The sequence below is a fragment of the Salvelinus alpinus genome, chromosome 31 (genome assembly GCF_045679555.1).
Source record: "Salvelinus alpinus chromosome 31, SLU_Salpinus.1, whole genome shotgun sequence".
Lineage (NCBI taxonomy): Eukaryota > Metazoa > Chordata > Actinopteri > Salmoniformes > Salmonidae > Salvelinus > Salvelinus alpinus.
Window position 1 is genome coordinate 25,818,133 of NC_092116.1, and position 20,457 is coordinate 25,838,589.

The 20,457-nt window shown below is 42.3% G+C and overlaps 1 protein-coding gene across 1 annotated transcript in view; it reads left to right on the forward strand.

The window, feature by feature from the left end:
• Window positions 1–20,457, forward strand: part of LOC139561143 (collagen alpha-5(IV) chain-like) — a 112,543-nt gene that overhangs the window by 44,096 nt on the left and 47,990 nt on the right. The window contains exons 2-13 of the mRNA XM_071378037.1: window positions 8,682–8,741; window positions 8,893–8,982; window positions 9,105–9,149; window positions 12,411–12,455; window positions 13,123–13,185; window positions 13,858–13,911; window positions 14,035–14,061; window positions 14,225–14,305; window positions 14,584–14,646; window positions 19,074–19,109; window positions 19,392–19,433; window positions 19,570–19,662. Coding sequence (XP_071234138.1) covers window positions 8,682–8,741; window positions 8,893–8,982; window positions 9,105–9,149; window positions 12,411–12,455; window positions 13,123–13,185; window positions 13,858–13,911; window positions 14,035–14,061; window positions 14,225–14,305; window positions 14,584–14,646; window positions 19,074–19,109; window positions 19,392–19,433; window positions 19,570–19,662 — 699 coding nt within the window. The remainder of the gene's footprint in view (window positions 1–8,681; window positions 8,742–8,892; window positions 8,983–9,104; window positions 9,150–12,410; window positions 12,456–13,122; window positions 13,186–13,857; window positions 13,912–14,034; window positions 14,062–14,224; window positions 14,306–14,583; window positions 14,647–19,073; window positions 19,110–19,391; window positions 19,434–19,569; window positions 19,663–20,457) is intronic.

Consider the following 20,457-nt stretch of genomic DNA (forward strand, 5'->3'; position numbering starts at 1 on the left):
TTGGCTACTTGGTAGAATCGAAAATGTATTTTGATTTGTTTAACACTTTTTTGGTTACTACATGATTCCATATGTGTTAATTCACAGTTAAGATGTCTTCACTATTATTCTACAATGTAGAAAATAGTACAAATAAGGAAAATCCCTGGAATGAGTAGGTGTGTCCAAACTTATGACTGGTACTGTACATCACACATACACACAGGGAGGGAGGCAGGGATGGGAAGAGAGAAAGAGAGAGGGGTGGGGGTAGAGAGAGAGAGAGTCATTGCTCAGTCCAGTCAAAATTAGTTTTTTCCTGTGTTTTGGTAAACAGCTAAAGGATGGGTCTGGAGAAATGTAACCAAATGGATGTATCAACCACACAGTTGTGTTTGAAAATGTTCCAACTTTATCACTCTTTGTTTGTCCCTCTGCTGTTGTGTTGTGACGTGATGTGATGGGTAGTGATGTGTTGGGTTGGGTTGTGACGTGTTGTGTTGTGTTGTGTTGGGTTGTGTTGTGTTGTGTTGGGTTGTGATGTTGTGATGTGTTGTGACATGTTGTGACGTGTTGTGACATGTTGTGACGTGTTGTGATGTGTTGGGTTGTGTTGGGTTGTGACGTGTTGTGTTGTGTTGTGATGTGTTGGGTTGTGTTGTGTTGTGATGTGTTGGGTTGTGACGTGTTGGGTTGTGATGTGTTGGGTTGTGTTGTGTTGGGTTGGGTTGGGTTGTGTTGTGTTGTGTTGTGATGGTTTGTGACGTGTTGGGTTGTGTTGTGTTGGGTTGGGTTGTGTTGTGTTGTGTTGTGATGTGTTGGGTTGTGATGTGTTGTGTTGGGTTGTGTTGTGTTGTGATGGTTTGTGACGTGTTGGGTTGTGTTGTGTTGGGTTGTGATGTGTTGGGTTGTGTTGTGTTGTGATGTGTTGGGTTGTGTTGGGTTGTGTTGTGTTGTGTTGGGTTGGGTTGTGTTGTGTTGTGATGTGTTGGGTTGTGATGTGTTGTGATGTGTTGGGTTGTGACGTGTTGGGTTGGGTTGTGTTGTGTTGTGATGTGTTGGGTGGTGATGTGTTGTGATGTGTTGGGTTGTGATGTGTTGTGATGTGTTGGGTTGTGATGTGTTGGGTTGTGACGTGTTGGGTTGTGACGTGTTGGGTTGTGACGTGTTGGGTTGTGACGTGTTGTGACATGTTGTGTTGTGTTGTGATGTGTTGTGTTGGGTTGTGACGTGTTGGGTTGTGATGTGTTGGGTTGTGATGTGTTGGGTTGTGACGTGTTGTGACGTGTTGTGACGTGTTGTGATGTGTTGGGTTGTGACGTGTTGTGACATGTTGTGTTGTGTTGTGTTGGGTTGTGACGTGTTGGGTTGTGATGTGTTGGGTTGTGATGTGTTGGGTTGGGTTGTGTTGTGTTGTGTTGTGATGTGTTGGGTTGTGACGTGTTGGGTTGTGACGTGTTGGGTTGTGATGTGTTGGGTTGTGACGTGTTGGGTTGTGATGTGTTGTGTTGTGATGTGTTGGGTTGTGACGTGTTGGGTTGTGTTGTGTTGGGTTGTGATGTGTTGGGTTGTGATGTGTTGGGTTGTGACGTGTTGTGACGTGTTGTGACGTGTTGGGTTGTGACGTGTTGTGTTGTGTTGTGATGTGTTGGGTTGTGACGTGTTGTGTTGTGATGTGTTGTGATGTGTTGGGTTGTGACGTGTTGGGTTGTGACGTGTTGGGTTGTGACGTGTTGTGTTGGGTTGGGTGGTGATGTGATGTGTTGTGATGGTTTGTGACGTGTTGTGTTGTGTTGTGATGTGTTGTGTTGGGTTGTGATGTGTTGTGATGGTTTTTGACGTGTTGTGTTGTGTTGTGACGTGTTGTGTTGGGTTGTGATGTGTTGGGTTGTGATGTGTTGGGTTGTGACGTGTTGTGACGTGTTGTGACGTGTTGTGACGTGTTGGGTTGTGACGTGTTGTGATGTGTTGTGATGTGATGTGTTGTGATGTGACGTGTTGGGTTGTGACGTGTTGTGTTGGGTTGGGTGGTGATGTGATGTGTTGTGATGGTTTGTGACGTGTTGTGTTGTGATTTGTTGTGATGTGTTGGGTTGTGACGTGTTGGGTTGTGACGTGTTGTGTTGGGTTGGGTGGTGATGTGATGTGTTGTGATGGTTTGTGACGTGTTGTGTTGTGTTGTGATGTGTTGTGTTGTGTTGTGACGTGTTGGGTTGTGATGTGTTGTGATGGTTTGTGACGTGTTGGGTTGGGTGGTGATGTGATGTGTTGTGATGGTTTGTGACGTGTTGGGTTGGGTGGTGATGTGTTGTGTTGTGATGTGTAGTGTAGTGTAGTATAGTGTTGTGTTGTGTAGTATAATGTAGTGTGGTATAGTGTAGTATAGTGTAGTATAGTGTAGTATAGTGTAGTATAATGTAGTATATTGTAGTGTAGTATAGTGTGTTGTAGTGTTGTATAGTATAGTGCAGTGTAGTATAGTGCGTTGTGGTGCGGTATAGTATACTGGGGTATAGTGTAGTGCTGTGTACCATGGTGTAGTATGATGTAATGTAGTGTGATGTAGTGTAGTACAGCATAGTGTAGTGTGGTATAGTATGGTGTAGTATAGTGCAGTGTAGTGTTGTGTGGAGTAGTGGTGTATAGTGTGGTATAGTGTGGAGTGGTGTAGCATAGTATAGTATAGTGTATTGTAGTGTAGTGTGGTGGCATGTGGTGTAGTGGTGTGTAGTGTAGTATATTGTGGTATAGTGTGGAGTAGTCTGTATGGTGTAGTGTAGTATAGTGTAGTGGTGTGTAGTGTAGTATGGTGTAGTGGTGTGTAGTATAGTGTAGTGTTGTGTAGTGTAGTATGGTGTAGTGTTGTGTAGTGTTAACAATAACAGGAGTGTTGTGTAGTGTATTGTTGTATAGTTTAGTATAGTGTAGGGTAGTGTAGTGTAGTATAGTGTAGTGGTGTGTAGTGTTGTGTAGTGTTAACAATAACTGGGGTGTTGTGTAGTGTATTGTTGTATAGTTTAGTATAGTGTAGGGTAGTGTAGTGTAGAACAGTGTTAACAATAACATGGGTGTACTATAGTGTAGTGTAGTGTGTTGGTTCCACAATTCTGGGCTCCGTTATTTACTTAACAAATAAGGAACACTCAAAATGTGCACTTATAAATCATAACAATTTTAATCAAAATACAGCTGTAGACAGAAGTCAAAGATCAAACATCCGACATACAACAATAACAACATAATCAATGGTGGGGATCTTTAGAAGACCCACAAAATCAATGTTAACCCTACAAGTGTTAACAATAACAGGGGTGTAGTATAGTATTGTGTGGGATAGCCTAGTATAGTGTATTGTGGTATAGTGTGGTATAGTGTGGTGTAGTATAGTATTGTGTGGTATAGCGTAGTATTGTGTAGTGTGGTATAGTATAGTGTAGTGTGGTGTAGTATTGTGTAGTGTGGTATAGTGTGGTATAGTGGCGCGTTAACAACAACGGGGTTGAAGTGTAGTATAGTGGAGTGTAGTATGGTGTGGTATAGTGTAGTATAGTGTAGTGTGGTGTAGTGTTGTATATTGTGGTATTGTGTAGTAGAGTATTGTGTGGTATAGTGTAGTATAGTATAGCGTGGTATAGTGTAGTGTAGTATTGGGTGGTATAGTGTAGTATAGTGTGGTATAGTGTAGCGTTGTATAGTGTAGTATTGTGTGGTGTAGTATTGTGTGATGTAGTGTGGTATAGTATAGTGTAGTGTGGTGTTGTATCGTGTAGTATGGTGTCATGTTAACAATAGCAGGGCCGAAGTGTAGTATAGTGTAGTATAGTATTGTGTAGTGTGGTATAGTATAGTGTTGTGTGGTGTAGTATTGTGTGATGTAGTGTGGTATAGTATAGTGTAGTGTGGTGTGGTATAGTGTTGTATAGTGTCGTGTTAACAATAACATGGCCGAAGTGTAGTATAGTATGTTGTAGTATATTATGGTGTGGTATAGTATAGTGTAGTATAGTGTATTGTTGTATCGTGTTAACAATAGCAGGGTTGAAGTGTAGTATAGTGTAGTATGGTATGGTGTGGTATGGTGCAGTATAGTATTGTGTAGTATAGTGCATTGTTGTATCGTGTGGTATGGTGTAGTATAGTGTGGTATAGTATGGTGTGGTGTAGTATGGTATAGTGTAGTATGGTATGGTATGATGTGGTATAGTGTGGTATAGTATGGTGTGGTGTAGTATGGTATAGTGTAGTATGGTATGGTATGATGTGGTATAGTGTGGTATAGTATGGTGTGGTGTAGTGTAGTGTGGTATAGTATGGTATGGTATGATGTGGTATAGTGTGGTGTGGTATAGTGTTGTATAGTGTGGTATAGTGTCGTATAGTACGGTGTGGTGTAGTATAGTATAGTGTGGTATAGTGTATTGTTGTATAGTGTAGTATAGTGTAGTATAGCATGGTGTGGTATAGTGTAGTATAGTGTGGTATAGTGTCGTATAGTATGGTGTGGTATAGTATAGTATGGTGTGATATAGTGTGGTATAGTACGGTGTGGTATAGTGTGGTATAGTGTATTGTTGTATAGTGTAGTATAGTGTAGTATAGTATGGTGTGGTATAGTGTAGTATAGTATAGTGTGGTATAGTGTGGTATAGTGTATTGTTGTATAGTGTAGTATAGTGTAGTATAGCATGGTGTGGTATAGTGTATTGTTGTATAGTGTAGTATGGTGTAGTATAGTATGGTGTGGTATAGTGTGGTGTGGTATAGTGTGGCATAGTGTATTGTGGCATAGTGTAGTATAGTGTATTGTTGTATAGTGTAGTATAGTGTAGTATAGTGTGGTATAGTGTGGTATAGTGTATTGTGGCATCGTGTAGTATAGTGTATTGTTGTATAGTGTAGTATAGTGTAGTATAGTATAGTGTGGTATAGTATGGTGTGGTATAGTCTCGTATAGAATGGTGTGGTATAGTGTAGTATAGCATGGTGTGGTATAGTGTCGTATAGTATAGTGTGGTATAGTGTATTGTTGTATAGTGTAGTATAGTGTGGTATAGTATGGTGTGGTATAGTCTCGTATAGAATGGTGTGGTATAGTGTAGTATAGTGTATTGTTGTAGAGTGTAGTATAGTGTAGTATAGTATGGTGTGGTATAGTGGCGTGTAGTATAGTGTGGTATAGTGTGGTATAGTATAGTATAGTATGGTGTGATATAGTGTGGTATAGTACGGTGTGGTATAGTGTGGTATAGTGTATTGTTGTATAGTGTAGTATAGTGTAGTATAGTATGGTGTGGTATAGTGTATTGTTGTATAGTGTAGTATAGTGTGGTATAGTATGGTGTGGTATAGTGTGGTATAGTACGGTGTGGTATAGTGTGGTATAGTGTATTGCTGTATGGTGTAGTATAGTGTAGTATAGTATGGTGTGGTATAGTGTGGTATAGTACGGTGTGGTATAGTGTGGTATAGTGTATTGTTGTATAGTGTAGTATAGTGTAGTATAGTGTCGTATAGTGTCGTATAGTGTGGTATTATGTGGTATGGTGTAGTATAGTGCGGTATAGTATGGTGTGGTATAGTATAGTGTATTGTAGTTTTGTGTCGTGTTAACAATAGCAGTGGTGTTGTACAGTGCATTCGGAAAGTATTCCCTTTTTCCACATTTTGTTACGTTACAGCCTTATTCATTCTAAAATTGAGTAAATAAAAAAATTCTCATCAAGCTACACGCAATACCCCATAATGACAACGCGAAAACAGGTGTATAGAAGGTTTTTCAAATGTATATAAATAAAAAACTGAAATACCTTATATACATAAGTATTCAAACCCTTTGCTATGAGACACGAAATTGAGCTCAGGTGCATCCTGTTTCGATTGATCATCCTTGAGATGTTTCTACAACTTGATTGGAGTCCACCTGTAGTAAATTCAATTGATTGGACATGATTTGGAAAGGCACACACCTGTCTATATAAGATCCCACAGTTGAAAGTGTATTTCAGAGCAAAAACCAAGCCATGAGGTCAAAGCAATTGTCCGTAGAGCTCCGAAACAGGATTGTGTTGAGGCACAGATCTGGGGAAGGGTACCAAAAAATGTCTGCAGCATTGAAGGTCCCTAAGAACACAGTGGCCTCCATCATTCTTAAATGGAAGAAGTTTGGAACCACCAAGACTCTTCCTAGAGCTGGCCTCCCGCCAAACTGAGCAATCAAGGGAGAGTGCCCCGATGGTCACTCTGACAGAGCTCCAGAGTTCCTCTGTGGAGATGGGAGAATCTTCCAGAAGGACAACCATCTCTGCAGCACTCCACTAATCAGGTCTTTATGGTAGAGTTGCCAGACAGAAGCCACTCCTCAGTAAAAGGCAGATAACAGCCCGCTTTGAGTTTTCCAAAAGGCACCTAATCTATTCTCAGACCATGAGAAACAAGATTCTCTGGTCTGATGAAACCAAGATTGAACTCTTTGGCCTGAATGCCAAGCGTCACGTCTGGAGGTAACCTGGCACCATCCCTACGGTGAAGCATGGTGGTGGCAGCATCATGCTGTGGGGATGTTTTTCAGCGGCAGGGACTGGGAGTATAGATAGGATCGAGGGAAAGATGAACGGAGCAAAGTACAGAGAGATCCTTGATGAAAACCTGCTCCAGAGAGCTCAGGACCTCAGACTGGGGTGAAGGTTCACCTTCCAACAGGACAGCGACACTAAGCACACAGCCAAGAAAATGCAGGAGTGGCTTCGGGACAAGTCCCTGAATGTCCTTGAGAAGCCCAGCCAAAGCCCGAACTTGAACCCGATTGAACATCTCTGGAGAGACCTGAATATCGCTGTGCATTGATGCTCCCCATCCAACCTGACAGAGCTTGAGAGGATCTGCAGAAAAGAATGGGAGAAACTCCCCAAATACAGGTGTGCCAATCTTGTAGTGTCATACCCAAGAAGACTCAAGGCTGTAATCGCTGCCAAAGGTGCTTCAACAAAGTACTGAGTAAAAGGTCTGAATACTTATGTCAATTTGATATTTCTGTTTATTTTATAAATTTGCAAAAATGTATAAAAACCTGTTTTTGCTTTGTCATTAAGGGGTATTGTGTGTATATAGATGAATAAGGCTGTAACGTAACAAAATGTGGAAAAAGTCAAGGGGTCTGAATACTTTCCCATTGCACTGTATAGTGTAGTGTAGTGTTGTGTAGTTTATTATAGTATAGTGTAATGTTCACATTAAAAGAGGTATTGTATATTATAGTGTGGTATTGTGTAATGTTAATGTTTCACAGGTCTTGAGTTATCAGCTCTTTGACGTAGGGGACGTGGTTAGTGTGTGTGTGTGTGTGTGTGTGTGTGTGTGTGTGTGTGTGTGTGTGTGTGTGTGTGTGTGTGTGTGTGTGTGTGTGTGTGTGTGTGTGTGTGTGTGTGTGTGTGTGTGTGTGTGTGTGTGTGTGTGTGTGTGTGTGTGTGTGTGTGTGTGTGTAAATATATAATCACTGTTTCTGTGTTACACCTCAGACCCTGTGCTCAGACTATTTACTGCAGTCTCCTACCCTCTAGACCAGGGGTGGGCAACTCCAGTCTTCCAGGGCCAGATTGGTGTCAGTTTTGCCCCAGCTAACACACCTGACTCCAATAATCACCTAATTATTTATCTTCAGTTTAGAATGCAATGTGATTAATCAGCTGTGTTTGCTCGGGATGGAGAAACAGTGTGACACCAATCAGGCCCTGGAGGACTGGAGTTGCCCACCCCTGTTATAGACCTCTGCTACACTGAGCTGTCTGAGAAATGACCAAGGGAGTTACCCACCCCTGTTATAGACCTCTGCTACACTGAGCTGTCTGAGAAATGACCAAGGGAGTTTCCCACCCCTGTTATAGACCTCTGCTACACTGAGCTGTCTGAGAAATGACCAAGGGAGTTACCCACCCCTGTTATAGACCTCTGCTACACTGAGCTGTCTGGGAAATGACCAAGGGAGTTACCCACCCCTGTTATAGACCTCTGCTACACTGAGCTGTCTGGGAAATGACCAAGGGAGTTGCCCACCCCTGTTATAGACCTCTGCTACACTGAGCTGTCTGAGAAATGACCAAGGGAGTTGCCCACCCCTGTTATAGACCTCTGCTACACTGAGCTGTCTGGGAAATGACCAAGGGAGTTGCCCACCCCTGTTATAGACCTCTGCTACACTGAGCTGTCTGAGAAATGACCAAGGGAGTTACCCACCCCTGTTATAGACCTCTGCTACACTGAGCTGTCTGAGAAATGACCAAGGGAGTTTCCCACCCCTGTTATAGACCTCTGCTACACTGAGCTGTCTGAGAAATGACCAAGGGAGTTACCCACCCCTGTTATAGACCTCTGCTACACTGAGCTGTCTGGGAAATGACCAAGGGAGTTACCCACCCCTGTTATAGACCTCTGCTACACTGAGCTGTCTGGGAAATGACCAAGGGAGTTGCCCACCCCTGTTATAGACCTCTGCTACACTGAGCTGTCTGAGAAATGACCAAGGGAGTTGCCCACCCCTGTTATAGACCTCTGCTACACTAAGCTGTCTGAGAAATGACCAACACATGAGCATCTGTCTAACACACTCTCTCTCTCTCGCTTTCTCTTTCTACCCCCCGATCCTCTCCCCCCCCCTCTCTCACTCTTTCTCCTCACTCCCTCTCCATCTCTTTCTTTCCATCCTACAGGCGTGTCATGGATGTGCAGCGGGATCAAGGTGTGACTGCAGCGGAGTGAAAGGAGTCAAGGTGAGAGGGAAATACACACACACTAACCCACTGTACAAAACAACCCTAACACATCATTTCCTGATCTGATTTGTAATGACTGTTTTGTCCGTGTGCAATATGCACTGTAAGAAGTGTCATGACTTTGTGTTCTGTGTTCCGTGTTCCACAGGGTGAAAGGGGTTTACCAGGACTACAGGGTCAGCTGGGCGTACCGGGGTACCCCGGACCTGAGGGGCCCATCGGTGGCAGGGGAGAGAAGGTAGGAGGTCCTTCCTGGATCTTGTTGTAGGAGAAACATCATACCTGACCATATCTGGGAATTTAGACTCTTGAAAACGAACCCCCCCCCCCCCCCCCCTCCCATCTTCTTCTCTCTCTCAGGGTAGTGACGGAACTTCAGGGCCTGGAGGTCCAAAAGGGATACGAGTGAGTAACCTGACATGCCCACACACGTCTCACGTCTCACTCCATATACCAGTTCAGTACACAGTCAAATGGCCCTCTCTAGAGTGTAGTACACACCTTAGCCCACCAGATGTCCTCGTTTCACTCCAAGACAAACGGGAAGTAACCTTATTGGTTTCTGATGTGAATGTACAATCAGTGGTGTAGAGCATTATTTTTAGGTGAGGGAGCGCGCTTTATTTAAAAAAAAAAATGTTTTAAATCACGTCATAATCTCCTCAATCAAAGTTTGTACGGACAGATGTGGCCAATTCAATCGTATATCATTAATATGTGTATAGTGCATCCTCCAGTTGTGACGTCTACCCACACCTATTGTCTAAAGAAAATGGTATGTTTTTAATACCCTCAAACACCAGGTTAGGCATAGGTTACCTCATCTCCAAATAGGCCATCATCACTGTCCATCGTGAATGATAGTTATTCACGTTTTACGGGTGAAACGTCCCAACTGCATCTCCATGCCAACCATTTGATTGATCTCAATCAGTTTGATGGGAATATGCGTTCAGGTCTTCTTGAAGTATTGTTTCGTCAGTGAATCAGAGCAGACGGTGTTAACAAACTAGTAGCTTTTATATGTATGTTTTATATGTATTATGTTTCAGTCAAAACATATGTCCTGCCTAGTGGATCACACTGTTGGGTTTTGGCCGCATGAGAAGAAAAAATGTGACTATTAAGCTTCAGTTAACCACATCCTAAAATATAATTAGAAATGAGAGGTTGTGTTTGGTGTAACAGTATCTTTGTACGTTATTATATTCGGGTTCTGTTATGCAAAATACTAATTCATCGTTATGGGATCTTGCAAGACATTGATTCATCTTTGATCTACATTTCCCGAACAAGCACCATTGTGAGAAGTGCTAATCTTCTACTTGTAATTCTAATAGTAAGTGATGAGTAGGACTATTAGGCATCAGGTCTTGATGAGGTGTCATTTTAAGCGATTGGAGCCACTTCGTGGTGCTGAAAGAACAGCGACAAGATCTTGCAACGAAGGATACCTGAAGAAGGAAAGCTCTGCCATTCGGCCAGTTCAGGAACAAACAACAATAAATTGCAGTAGGCCTAAATCCTAATAGGCCTACGACTACGTGGTACAGCTATTTGTAGGCTATAGCCTAATGTAAATACAAATACATATATCTTCATATCATTACATTATTTGTAGGCTGTAGCCTAATGTAAATACAAATACATATAGCTTCATATCATTGCACTATTTGTAGGCTGTAGCCTAATGTAAATACAAATACATATAGCTTCATATCATTGCACTATTTGTAGGCTATAGCCTAATGTAAATACAAATACATATAGCTTCATATTATTGCACTATTTGTAGGCTATAGCCTAATGTAAATACAAATACATATAGCTTCATATTATTGCACTATTTGTAGGCTATAGCCTAATGTAAATACAAAATACATATAGCTTCATATCATTGCACTATTTGTAGGCTATAGCCTAATGTAAATACAAAATACATATAGCTTCATATCATTGCACTATTTTGTAGGCTATAGCCTAATGTAAATACAAAATACATATAGCTTCATATCATTGCACTATTTGTAGGCTATAGCCTAATGTAAATACAAAATACATATAGCTTCATATCATTGCACTATTTGTAGGCTATAGCCTAATGTAAGTACAAATACATATAGCTTCATATTATTGCACTATTTGCGAGGAGAGCTTTAATGCAAGTAGGCATTTCATTGTATTGTGTAGCTTACACAATGTATCATAAATAAACTTTGATTTGATTAGCTTGAACACATGGTTACAATATTCCCTATTGCAGAATAAAAGAAAACAGAGGTGAACTATCAATTCATAAAATGTATTTGCATAGATTAAACATGCTATCAAATCAATTGACCAAATAGTGAACATAAAAAAATTGCAGGAATTCGTTTAGAAAACAGTCAGAAAATCAAGCTTTTGGTGTAGTGTATTCACAATGTCACGCCCTGACCATAGTTTGCTTTGTATGTTTCTATGTTTTGTTTGGTCAGGGTGTGATCTGAGTGGGCATTCTATGTTGTATGTCTAGTTTGTCTATTTCTATGTGTTTGGCCTGATATGGTTCTCAATCAGAGGCAGGTGTTAGTCGTTGTCTCTGATTGGGAGCCATATTTAGGTAGCCTGTTTTGTCATTGTGGGTTGTGGGTGATTGTCTATGTGTAGTGTTTTGTGTCAGCACTATTATTCGGTAGCTTCACGTTCGTGGTTTGTAATTTTTTGTATAGTTCGTTCAGTGTTCTCTTTTCTAAATAAATTCAAGATGAACACTTACCATGCTGCATATTGGTCCTCCGATCCTTCCAACTACTCCTCCTCAGAAGAGGAGGAAGACGAACGTGACATACACATCTAAATAAACAATAACCAAAATGCATTATTACCTCCAATTTGGCCGAATTCACATTTCCATTTTCCCACCCTGACAAACCAAGTTAGAACGAGCCCTGCGTCTCAACCAATAGCCAATGTAGGCTAACTATCTCAAGCAGGGCTACAGCAACATCCGGAGAGGCTCTTTGGGCTTTGCGGTGACCACTCTGGTTTGGGTGTCCTTGGCGCCATATCCAAGTAGTGGTCACATATGTCTCTGAGCCAAGAGTCCGTGGAGTTTTATGAACGTCAAGGCAGACACACGGGGAATTTAGATGTTTTTATTTTAATGTTCTGATTGGCCAAAGTGGTCAAGCCTGTGATAGGCCTTCGCAGTGCATACACCTACCTTATAGTTCTTTCTCATTCTCCCCACCGTCAGACAGGAGACCGGGAAGAAATCATAATTTACCTCTAGGCAACTATACATATTATAAATTATCATTTTTTATGCTATTGTTTTTCATTGAATGTTAGTGTAATTAAATATAGTTATTTAGAATTTCTCAGAATATATTTTCCAGAAATAGTTTTACCAGCTCCGTGTATTCTCAAAGAAGTAAGAGAGCGCTGCACTACACCACTGTGTCTGATGTACCATTTCTCTGAGTATTTTATTGATCAGTGGTGGCTGGTGTCACTTTAAATGGGGAGGACGGGCTTATAGTAATGGCTGTAACGGAATCAATGGGATGGTCTCAAGCACATCAAACACCTGATTTCCATGACCTTGATACCATTCCATTCATTATTATGAGCCGTCCTCCCCTCACCAGCCTCCTCTCCTATTGATTCACCTTGTTCCCACAGGGCCCTCCCGGACTGCCTGGATTCCCCGGAACATCAGGAATTCCAGTGAGTTTCCTACTTTTATTTGTCACTTTTTACTATATAGCCTAGCTTATCTATATAGCCTAGCTTATCTATATAGCCTAGCTTATCTATATAGCCTAGCCCTTCTGGTGGAGAGACGGTGGAACCTTTACTGAACTATCATTGGCTGTTTCTAACATCACATGACATCCAGGGAGCAGATAGAACATATAATGAATAGAAGTGACACGATTTCAAATTTAATCTTACAACAATTATTTATGTTGTACACATAGAGATAGATAGAGGACTCATCTTTGTATCTGTGCCATTATAGCGTCTGTGACAGCATGGGCAGCGCCATTGAGGCAATCTACATTTTTAAGTAGTCAATTGTCTTCTTCTCGATTAGCTGATCCTTCCTGATGACCCAGTTGGACATGAGAGAAACAGGGTCACCAGGAGGGATCAGCCAATGATCAGCCAATGAAGTTATAAGTCCCACCCAGTTGGCTACATTAAAATGGTGGAAGCCCTCAATGGCGCTGCCTATGCTAAGACAGCCTTTTGGCCACTAGAGGCCTCTATCATTCTCTATGGTTCTACACCATACATTTTATCTGAATGTTCCGTACTGCATCGCTGTGTAACCTCACTTCCTGTGTGATGTGTGACTTCCGGTTGTCTCTGTGTCTGTGTTCTCCTGCAGGGTCTCCCGGGACAGGATGGCCCCCCAGGCCCCAAAGGAACTGCAGGCTGCAACGGGACTAAGGTGGGTTACTATTTTTAGATGGCAGCACTCTGCTATGATCTGTGGTGTTGTATCACACCTGGCCACTAGATGGCAGAACTCTGCTATTATCTGTGGTGTTGTATCACACCTGGCCACTAGATGGCAGCACTCTGCAATGATCTGTGGTGTTGTATCACACCTGGCCACTAGATGGCAGAACTCTGCTATTATCTGCGCTTGTAAGGCTACTGAGTCAAAGCATATAGCATATTGGAAAAGTAACCAATGGGCTGAAGACTGTTGATGCAAAATTAAAATGATTATAGGTGCAATATGCAGAAATCGCTCCGCCATTTCCTGGTTGCTAAAATTGTAGTGGTTTGCCTAATTTCAGTTTATTTCACAAAACAAGCCGTCATTGAGTAGAGAATCATTGTACCATCTAAACTGCTGTGAAATATATTTTCCTTAAACAATAATATTGTATTTTCAGCTGTTTGAAGCTGGTGTACAAAACCCAAAGTAAAAGATGCAAAAACAAACCTTGAGAACAGGGAAACATAGAAATCGCACACATAGAACATATCTACCGCTGCTTGGACTTGTTTTCAATGAGAATGACATATCTATACTCATATTTCTATATGAATTTGGTCAGGTTGCCCAAAAAGTCACATACTGTATAGCAGCTTTAATTCTATCTCTTCTCAGGGTGAGCGAGGATTCCCTGGAAGTCCAGGCTTCCCCGGACTGGAGGGTCGATTGGTGAGTACCTTACACACACGGTGTCGTCTCTCTCATGTCTCTCTGAGAAAATTTGGAAGATTAAACTTTAAACTAATGAGACTTTAAAATGTATCCCATTTTTCTCGTCTCCCTCCTCTTCAGGGTCCACCTGGTTTTCCAGGACAAAAGGTAACTACTGTATTTGTCAAACTGTTGTCCTCTTTAGATTAAGTACTGGCTCATATAATTCACTAGGAAACAACAGTGTATCTAATACGTGCTATGGAGTACACTAATGAATACGACCTCAATGTGTGATGGGTTCCGCTTTAACCTTCGGTTGTCTCCACAGGGAGACCCAGGTGATGTTTTCACAGATGACCGTTTCGGACAGAAAGGAGGTGTAGGTCTGCCTGGCCTGCCCGGAGTTCCTGTGAGTATTCTATACAACCATAGACCCACTTTGAACTCAACTGATTTTAACTGACCTACAATTCTAAAGTCTGTATTTAGACAGATAAAAGAGAACCTTAATTAGATTTTGTCAAGTGATTGGTTTTATCAAATAGTAGGCTAATATAATATATTGGTCATATTTGGATTTTCAGAATCAATCAATCAAACAAATGGTAAACCATTATGGGAGATGTAAACCTGTGTCTTTCAACCCAGAGGTCATTGTGTAACGTTTGGTGTCTGTCTTGTTTCTAGGGTGACCAAGGCCCCTCGGGATTGTCCGGTCCTACCGGCCCTCCCGGCCCCAGAGGTTATGCGGTACAGTACAGTAACATCCCAAATCATGTTATTGACAACAGGCACTCGTCCTTTATGTTCCGAGGAACTTTACACAATCAAACTGGTCCCAGACCTATGACATCCAGTATGTTCTGAGGGACTTTACACAGTCAAACTGGTCCCAGACCTCAATCAATCAAATGTATTTATAAATCCCTTTTTACATCAGCCGATGTCACAAAGTGCTGTACAGAAACCCAGCCTAAAACCCCAAACAGCAAGCAATGCAGATGTAGAAGCACAGTGGCCAGGAAAAACTCCCTAGAAAAGCCAGAACCTAGGAAGAAACCTAGAGAGGAACCAGGCTCTGAGGGGTGGCCAATCCTCTTCTGGCTGTGCTGGGTGGAGATTATAAGAGTACATGGCCATTAAGGCCAGATTGTTCTTCAAGATGTTCACACTTTCATAGATGACCAGCAGGGTCAAATCCCAGTGGTTGTTGATGGTGCAACAGGTCAGCACCTCAGGAGTAAATGTCAGTTGGCTTTTCATAGCCGAGCATTCAGAGGTGGAGACAGTAGGTGCGAGAAAGAGAGAGAGAGAGAGAGAGAGTCGAAAACAGCAGGTCCGGGACAAGGTAGCACATCCGGTGAACAGGTCAGGGTTCCATAGCCACAGTCAGAACAGTTGAAACTGGAGCAGCAGCGCGACCAGGTGGACTGGGGAGAGCCAGGAGTCATCAGGCCATGTAGTCCAAAGGCATAGTCCTAGGAATCAGGTCCTCTGGGAGGGAAAGAAGAGAGAGAGAATTTACAGGGAGCATACCACACTGCTTCTGAAGCTAAGCAGGATTGGTCCTGGATGGGAGACCAGATGCTGCTGGAAGTGGTGTTGGAGGGCCAGTAGGAGGCACCCTTTCCTCTGGTCTAAACAATAATTTCTCAATGCCCCAGGGCAGTGATTAGGGACATTGTGTAGGGTGCTGTCTTTCAGATGGGATGTTAAACGGGTGTCCTGACTCTCTGTGGTCACTGAAGAAGTAACTCTTTCAGTAGTTTAGTTGGGATAGGGTCCAGTATGCAGCTTGACGGTTTAGAGGCCATGACTATTTTCTCCATTGATCCTAGTTCCTGGCAGTTCCGTGCAGACTCAGGACAACGGAGCTTTGGAGAAACACACAGATTCAAAGAGGAGTCCGTAATTTGCTTTCTAATGATCACGATCTTTTCATCGAAGAAGTTCATGAATTCATCACGGCTGAAGTGAAAGCCATCCTCTCTTGTGGAATGCTGCTTTTTAGTTAATTTTGGATTGTTCTCTTTCTCCTCAATTAGGTTGGAAAAATAGGAAGATCGAGCAGCATTGAGGGCTCTTTGATATTGCACGATATTGTCTTTCCAAGCTAGTCGGAAGATTTCCAGTTTGGTGGAGCGCCATTTCCGTTACAATTTTTCTGGACACTTGCTTCAGAGCTCGAAAATTTCCAGGGAGCTAATTTCTTGTGACAAATGTCGTTGTTTTTTAGGGGTGCGACTGCATATAGGGTATTGCGCAAGGTTAAATTTAGATCCTCAGTTAGGTGATTAACTGATTTTTGTCCTCTAACGTCCCTGGTTAGATGGAGGAAATCTAGAAGGGAATCTAGGTATCTTAGGGTTGTCCAAGGATTTATAGCACGGCTGTTGATGATCCTTGGTTGGGGTCTGAGCAGATTATTTGTTGCGGTTGCAAACGTAATAAGATGGTGGTCTGATAATCCAGGATAATGAGGAAAAACATTTAGATCCACAATATTTATTCCACAGGACAAAACTAGATCCAGAGTATGACTGTGGCAATGAGTAGGTCCAGAGACATGTTGGACAAAACCCACTGAGTCGACAATGGCTCCGAAAGTATTTTGGAGTGGGTCTGTGGACTTTTCCATGTGAATATTGAAGTCACCAAAAATGTGAATATTGTCTGCCATGTCTACAAGATCCGATAGGAATTCAGGGAAGTCAGTGAGGAACATATACATACATATACATATACGGCCCAGGAGGCCTGCAGAAAGTAGCTATAAAAGGTGATTGAGTAGGCTGCATAGATGTCATGACTAGAAGCTCAAAAGATGAAAATAATCTGTATTTTGTTTTGTAAATTGAAATTTGCTGTCGTAAATGTTAGCAACACCTTCGCTTTTGCGGGATTCTCGGGGGATATGATCACTTGTGTAACCAGGAGCAGAGACCTCATTTAACACTAAATTCATCAGGCTTGAACCATGTTTCAGTCACGCCAATCACAAAAGTGAGGGATCTAACATTAAGTAGCCCTATTTTGAGATATGAGATATCACAATCTCTTTCTCTTTATTCCACACCGCCATGTTTAGTTTTGCCCAACCTAGGTCGAGGCACAGACACGGTCTCAATGGGGATAGCTGAGCTGACTACACTGACTGTGCTAGTGGCAGACTCCACTAAGCTGGCAGGCTGGCTAACAGCCTGCTGCCTGGCCTGCACCCTATCTCATTGTGGAGCTAGAGGGGTTAAAGCCCTGTCCAATTATCTACACATTCTATCTTTTGGGAGGGGATGAAAACAGTTTTCAACCAACAAGTGAGTTGTGAGGCTTTGCTTTAGAGCTCATCACCTGTGACGTCCAATATTTTCCGAGGGACTTTACACAGTCAAACTGTTCCCAGACCTGTGACATCCAGTATGTTCTGTGGGACTGGTCCCAGACTTGTCCCCAGGCAAGCTGGTCCCAGACCTGTGACATCCAGTATGTTCTGTGGGACTGGTCCCAGACTTGTCCCCAGGCAAGCTGGTCCCAGACATGTGACTTCCAGTATGTTCTGTGGGACTGGTCCCAGACTTGTCCCCAGGCAAGCTGGTCCCAGACCTGTGACATCCAGTATGTTCTGTGGGACTGGTCCCAGACTTGTCCCCAGGCAAGCTGGTCCCAGACATGTGACATCCAGTATGTTCTGTGGGACTGGTCCCAGACTTGTCCCCAGGCAAGCTGGTCCCAGACATGTGACATCCAGTATGTTCTGTGGGACTGGTCCCAGACTTGTCCCCAGGCAAGCTGGTCCCAGACATGTGACATCCAGTATGTTCTGTGGGACTGGTCCCAGACTTGTCCCCAGGCAAGCTGGTCCCAGACATGTGACATCCAGTATGTTCTGTGGGACTGGTCCCAGACTTGTCCCCAGGCAAGCTGGTCCCAGACATGTGACTTCCAGTATGTTCTGTGGGACTGGTCCCAGACTTGTCCCCAGGCAAGCTGTTCCCAGACATGTGACTTCCAGTAGTGTTTGTCACTGCCGAATATTAAGAATTGGGCCAACTTTTAGAAGTTAGAATATTTTTCAAATTCTAGACATTCAGTTATATCCCAGCTAGCACATTTGGTTCCTTGGAAGTTCTGGGAACGAACATTTTTGGTTGCAGAATGTTTTTCTATGGTTCCATTAAAGTGTTCCTGGGAGGTTTTATTAACATTCTGAGAACGGAAATTAGAAATTATTTGAAGGTAATGTTTCAATAAGACTTTTAGCTTAAGTTAACTGTTTTGAACTCAAATCACACATATACATTCATTTGCTTAGGCGTTAATCATGCAAACACAATAATTTTTTATATTAGCATCACTGAGATTCAAACCTATGATCTTCTGTTCTCTATTCATGGAATCCATCCCACTGCACCACCAGGATTGAGTTAGTATGTTTTTTTAACTCATGCAAAACTGTACATTTGAGTCTATTCAAACAGACCCCATTTCAAAGGAAACAAGCACTCTTTCAGATCAGGTGTGGCCAATACATATTTTTTATTTAAACTTTTTTAACTAGGCAAGTCAGTTAAAAACAAATTCTTATTTACAATGATGGCCTACACCGGCCAAACCCGGACGACTCTGGGCCAATTGTGCACCGCCTTATGGGACGCCTATTCACTACCGGTTGTGATATTAATGGGTGCGGCCAACACACCTGAACACCTGAACACACTTAACAAGATAGAGAGAGTTTTGTTGATGCTGAGAATGGAGGATATATGTTTTGAAATTGCATTCTTAGAATGTTCATGGAATGTTACTAATGTTTTCTTGAGGTTTTTATGGAAAGTTTTCTTAATGTTCTGAGAACATGACTTTAAAATAGAACCATGAGGAAACATGTAGATAACATTATGCTGAAGTACTGAAATTCCCACCTAAGAAACATATGGTTCTCAGAACGTTATGTGCTAGCTGGGTTTCCTGCATATTTCACAGAACATTGGTTATTCCTAACCGTAGGACAACCACGCTCTAAGAAACATATGGTTCTCAGAACGTTATGTGCTAACTGGGTAAGAACTGATCCAACGTAGTTTGCGTCATTATAACATTTTATTATTCTATCAATAGTTATATATTTTCTTAATAAAGTTGTTAATGTGTTGTTAATAAAGTTGTGTGCCATTTTGTAGGGTCGTTCCGGGCCTCCTGGTCTTCCTGGTCCTAAGGTGAGTTGCTTTACACACTGAATATATGTACATATCTATCTCAATTACCTCGTACCCCTACACATCCACTCAGTACTGGTACCCCGTATATATAACCAAGTTATCGTTACTCGTTGTGTATTTATTCCTTGTGTTATTATTATTTCTCTCTGTATTGTTGGGAAGGGCCTGTAAGTAAGCATTTCACTGTTAGTCTACACCTGTTGCTTATGAAGCATGTGACAAATACAATTTGATTTGATTTGAAGACAGTAATACGTTCTTCTTGTTCTTCTTCTACAGGGAAACATGGGGTTGAACTTCCAAGGTCCCAAAGGAGATAAGGTAGGAACCGAACTGTCATCAGTGGGTGGTAACGAATCGCACTCCTGAATACTGATGTGTGTGTGTGTGTGTGTGTGTGTGTGTGTGTGTGTGTGTGTGTGTGTGTGTGTGTGTGTGTGTGTGTGTGTGTGTGTAGGGTATTTCAGGTCAGCAAGGTCCTCCCGGACCACCAGGACAAGTTGGGGAGCAAACAAGACCCTCAGTGTCAAGTATTCAGAAAGGAGAAACGGTAATATCCTACATTACACATTTCCCCTGATTGATCAGGAATTCCTTCAGTTTTTTTTTTACCTCAGCAACTCCATAGAGTTACATAGAATTACTGAAATAGAGGATCTCTATAAACTCATTATCATCTGGATCGTCATAAGCTTTTTAATTGTCACTTGATAAACATCAATAGTGGCTTAGTAGCTTCTATTATGACATGTAATGTAAACTGACATCCATTAGTGTGCTCCTGTTTGGCTGTAACTCAGTGGTTCCCAAACGTGAGATCAGGAACCCATGTGGGAACTCCCTGTAATCTTAAACATATTAATAACTTTTTTCTCTTCAAATGGGTATAGACTACCACCTTCTAGTGTCAACTAAGGACCTCTTACACTATAAGAATGCACTTTCCTGTCATTATTATGCTTTGGGGCAGCTTGTGTGACCTGTGAATATCATTTTTCCAAGTGGGGTCCCTGGGATTTTCTAGTGTCAGTTTGGGGTTGTGTCCAGTAAACGTTGTAGGAACCCCTGCTGTAACTGGACTGGCCCAGTAACTTCTGTTATGACATGTAATGTAAACGTTGTAGGAACCACTGCTGTACCTGAACTGGCCCAGTAACTTCTGTTATGACATGTAACGTAAACGTTGTAGGAACCCCTGCTGTAACTGGGCTGGCCCAGTAACTTCTGTTATGACATGTAACGTAAACGTTGTAGGAACCCCTGCTGTACCTGGACTGGCCCAGTAACTTCTGTTATGACATGTAACGTAAACGTTGTAGGAACCTCTGCTGTAACTGGACTGGCC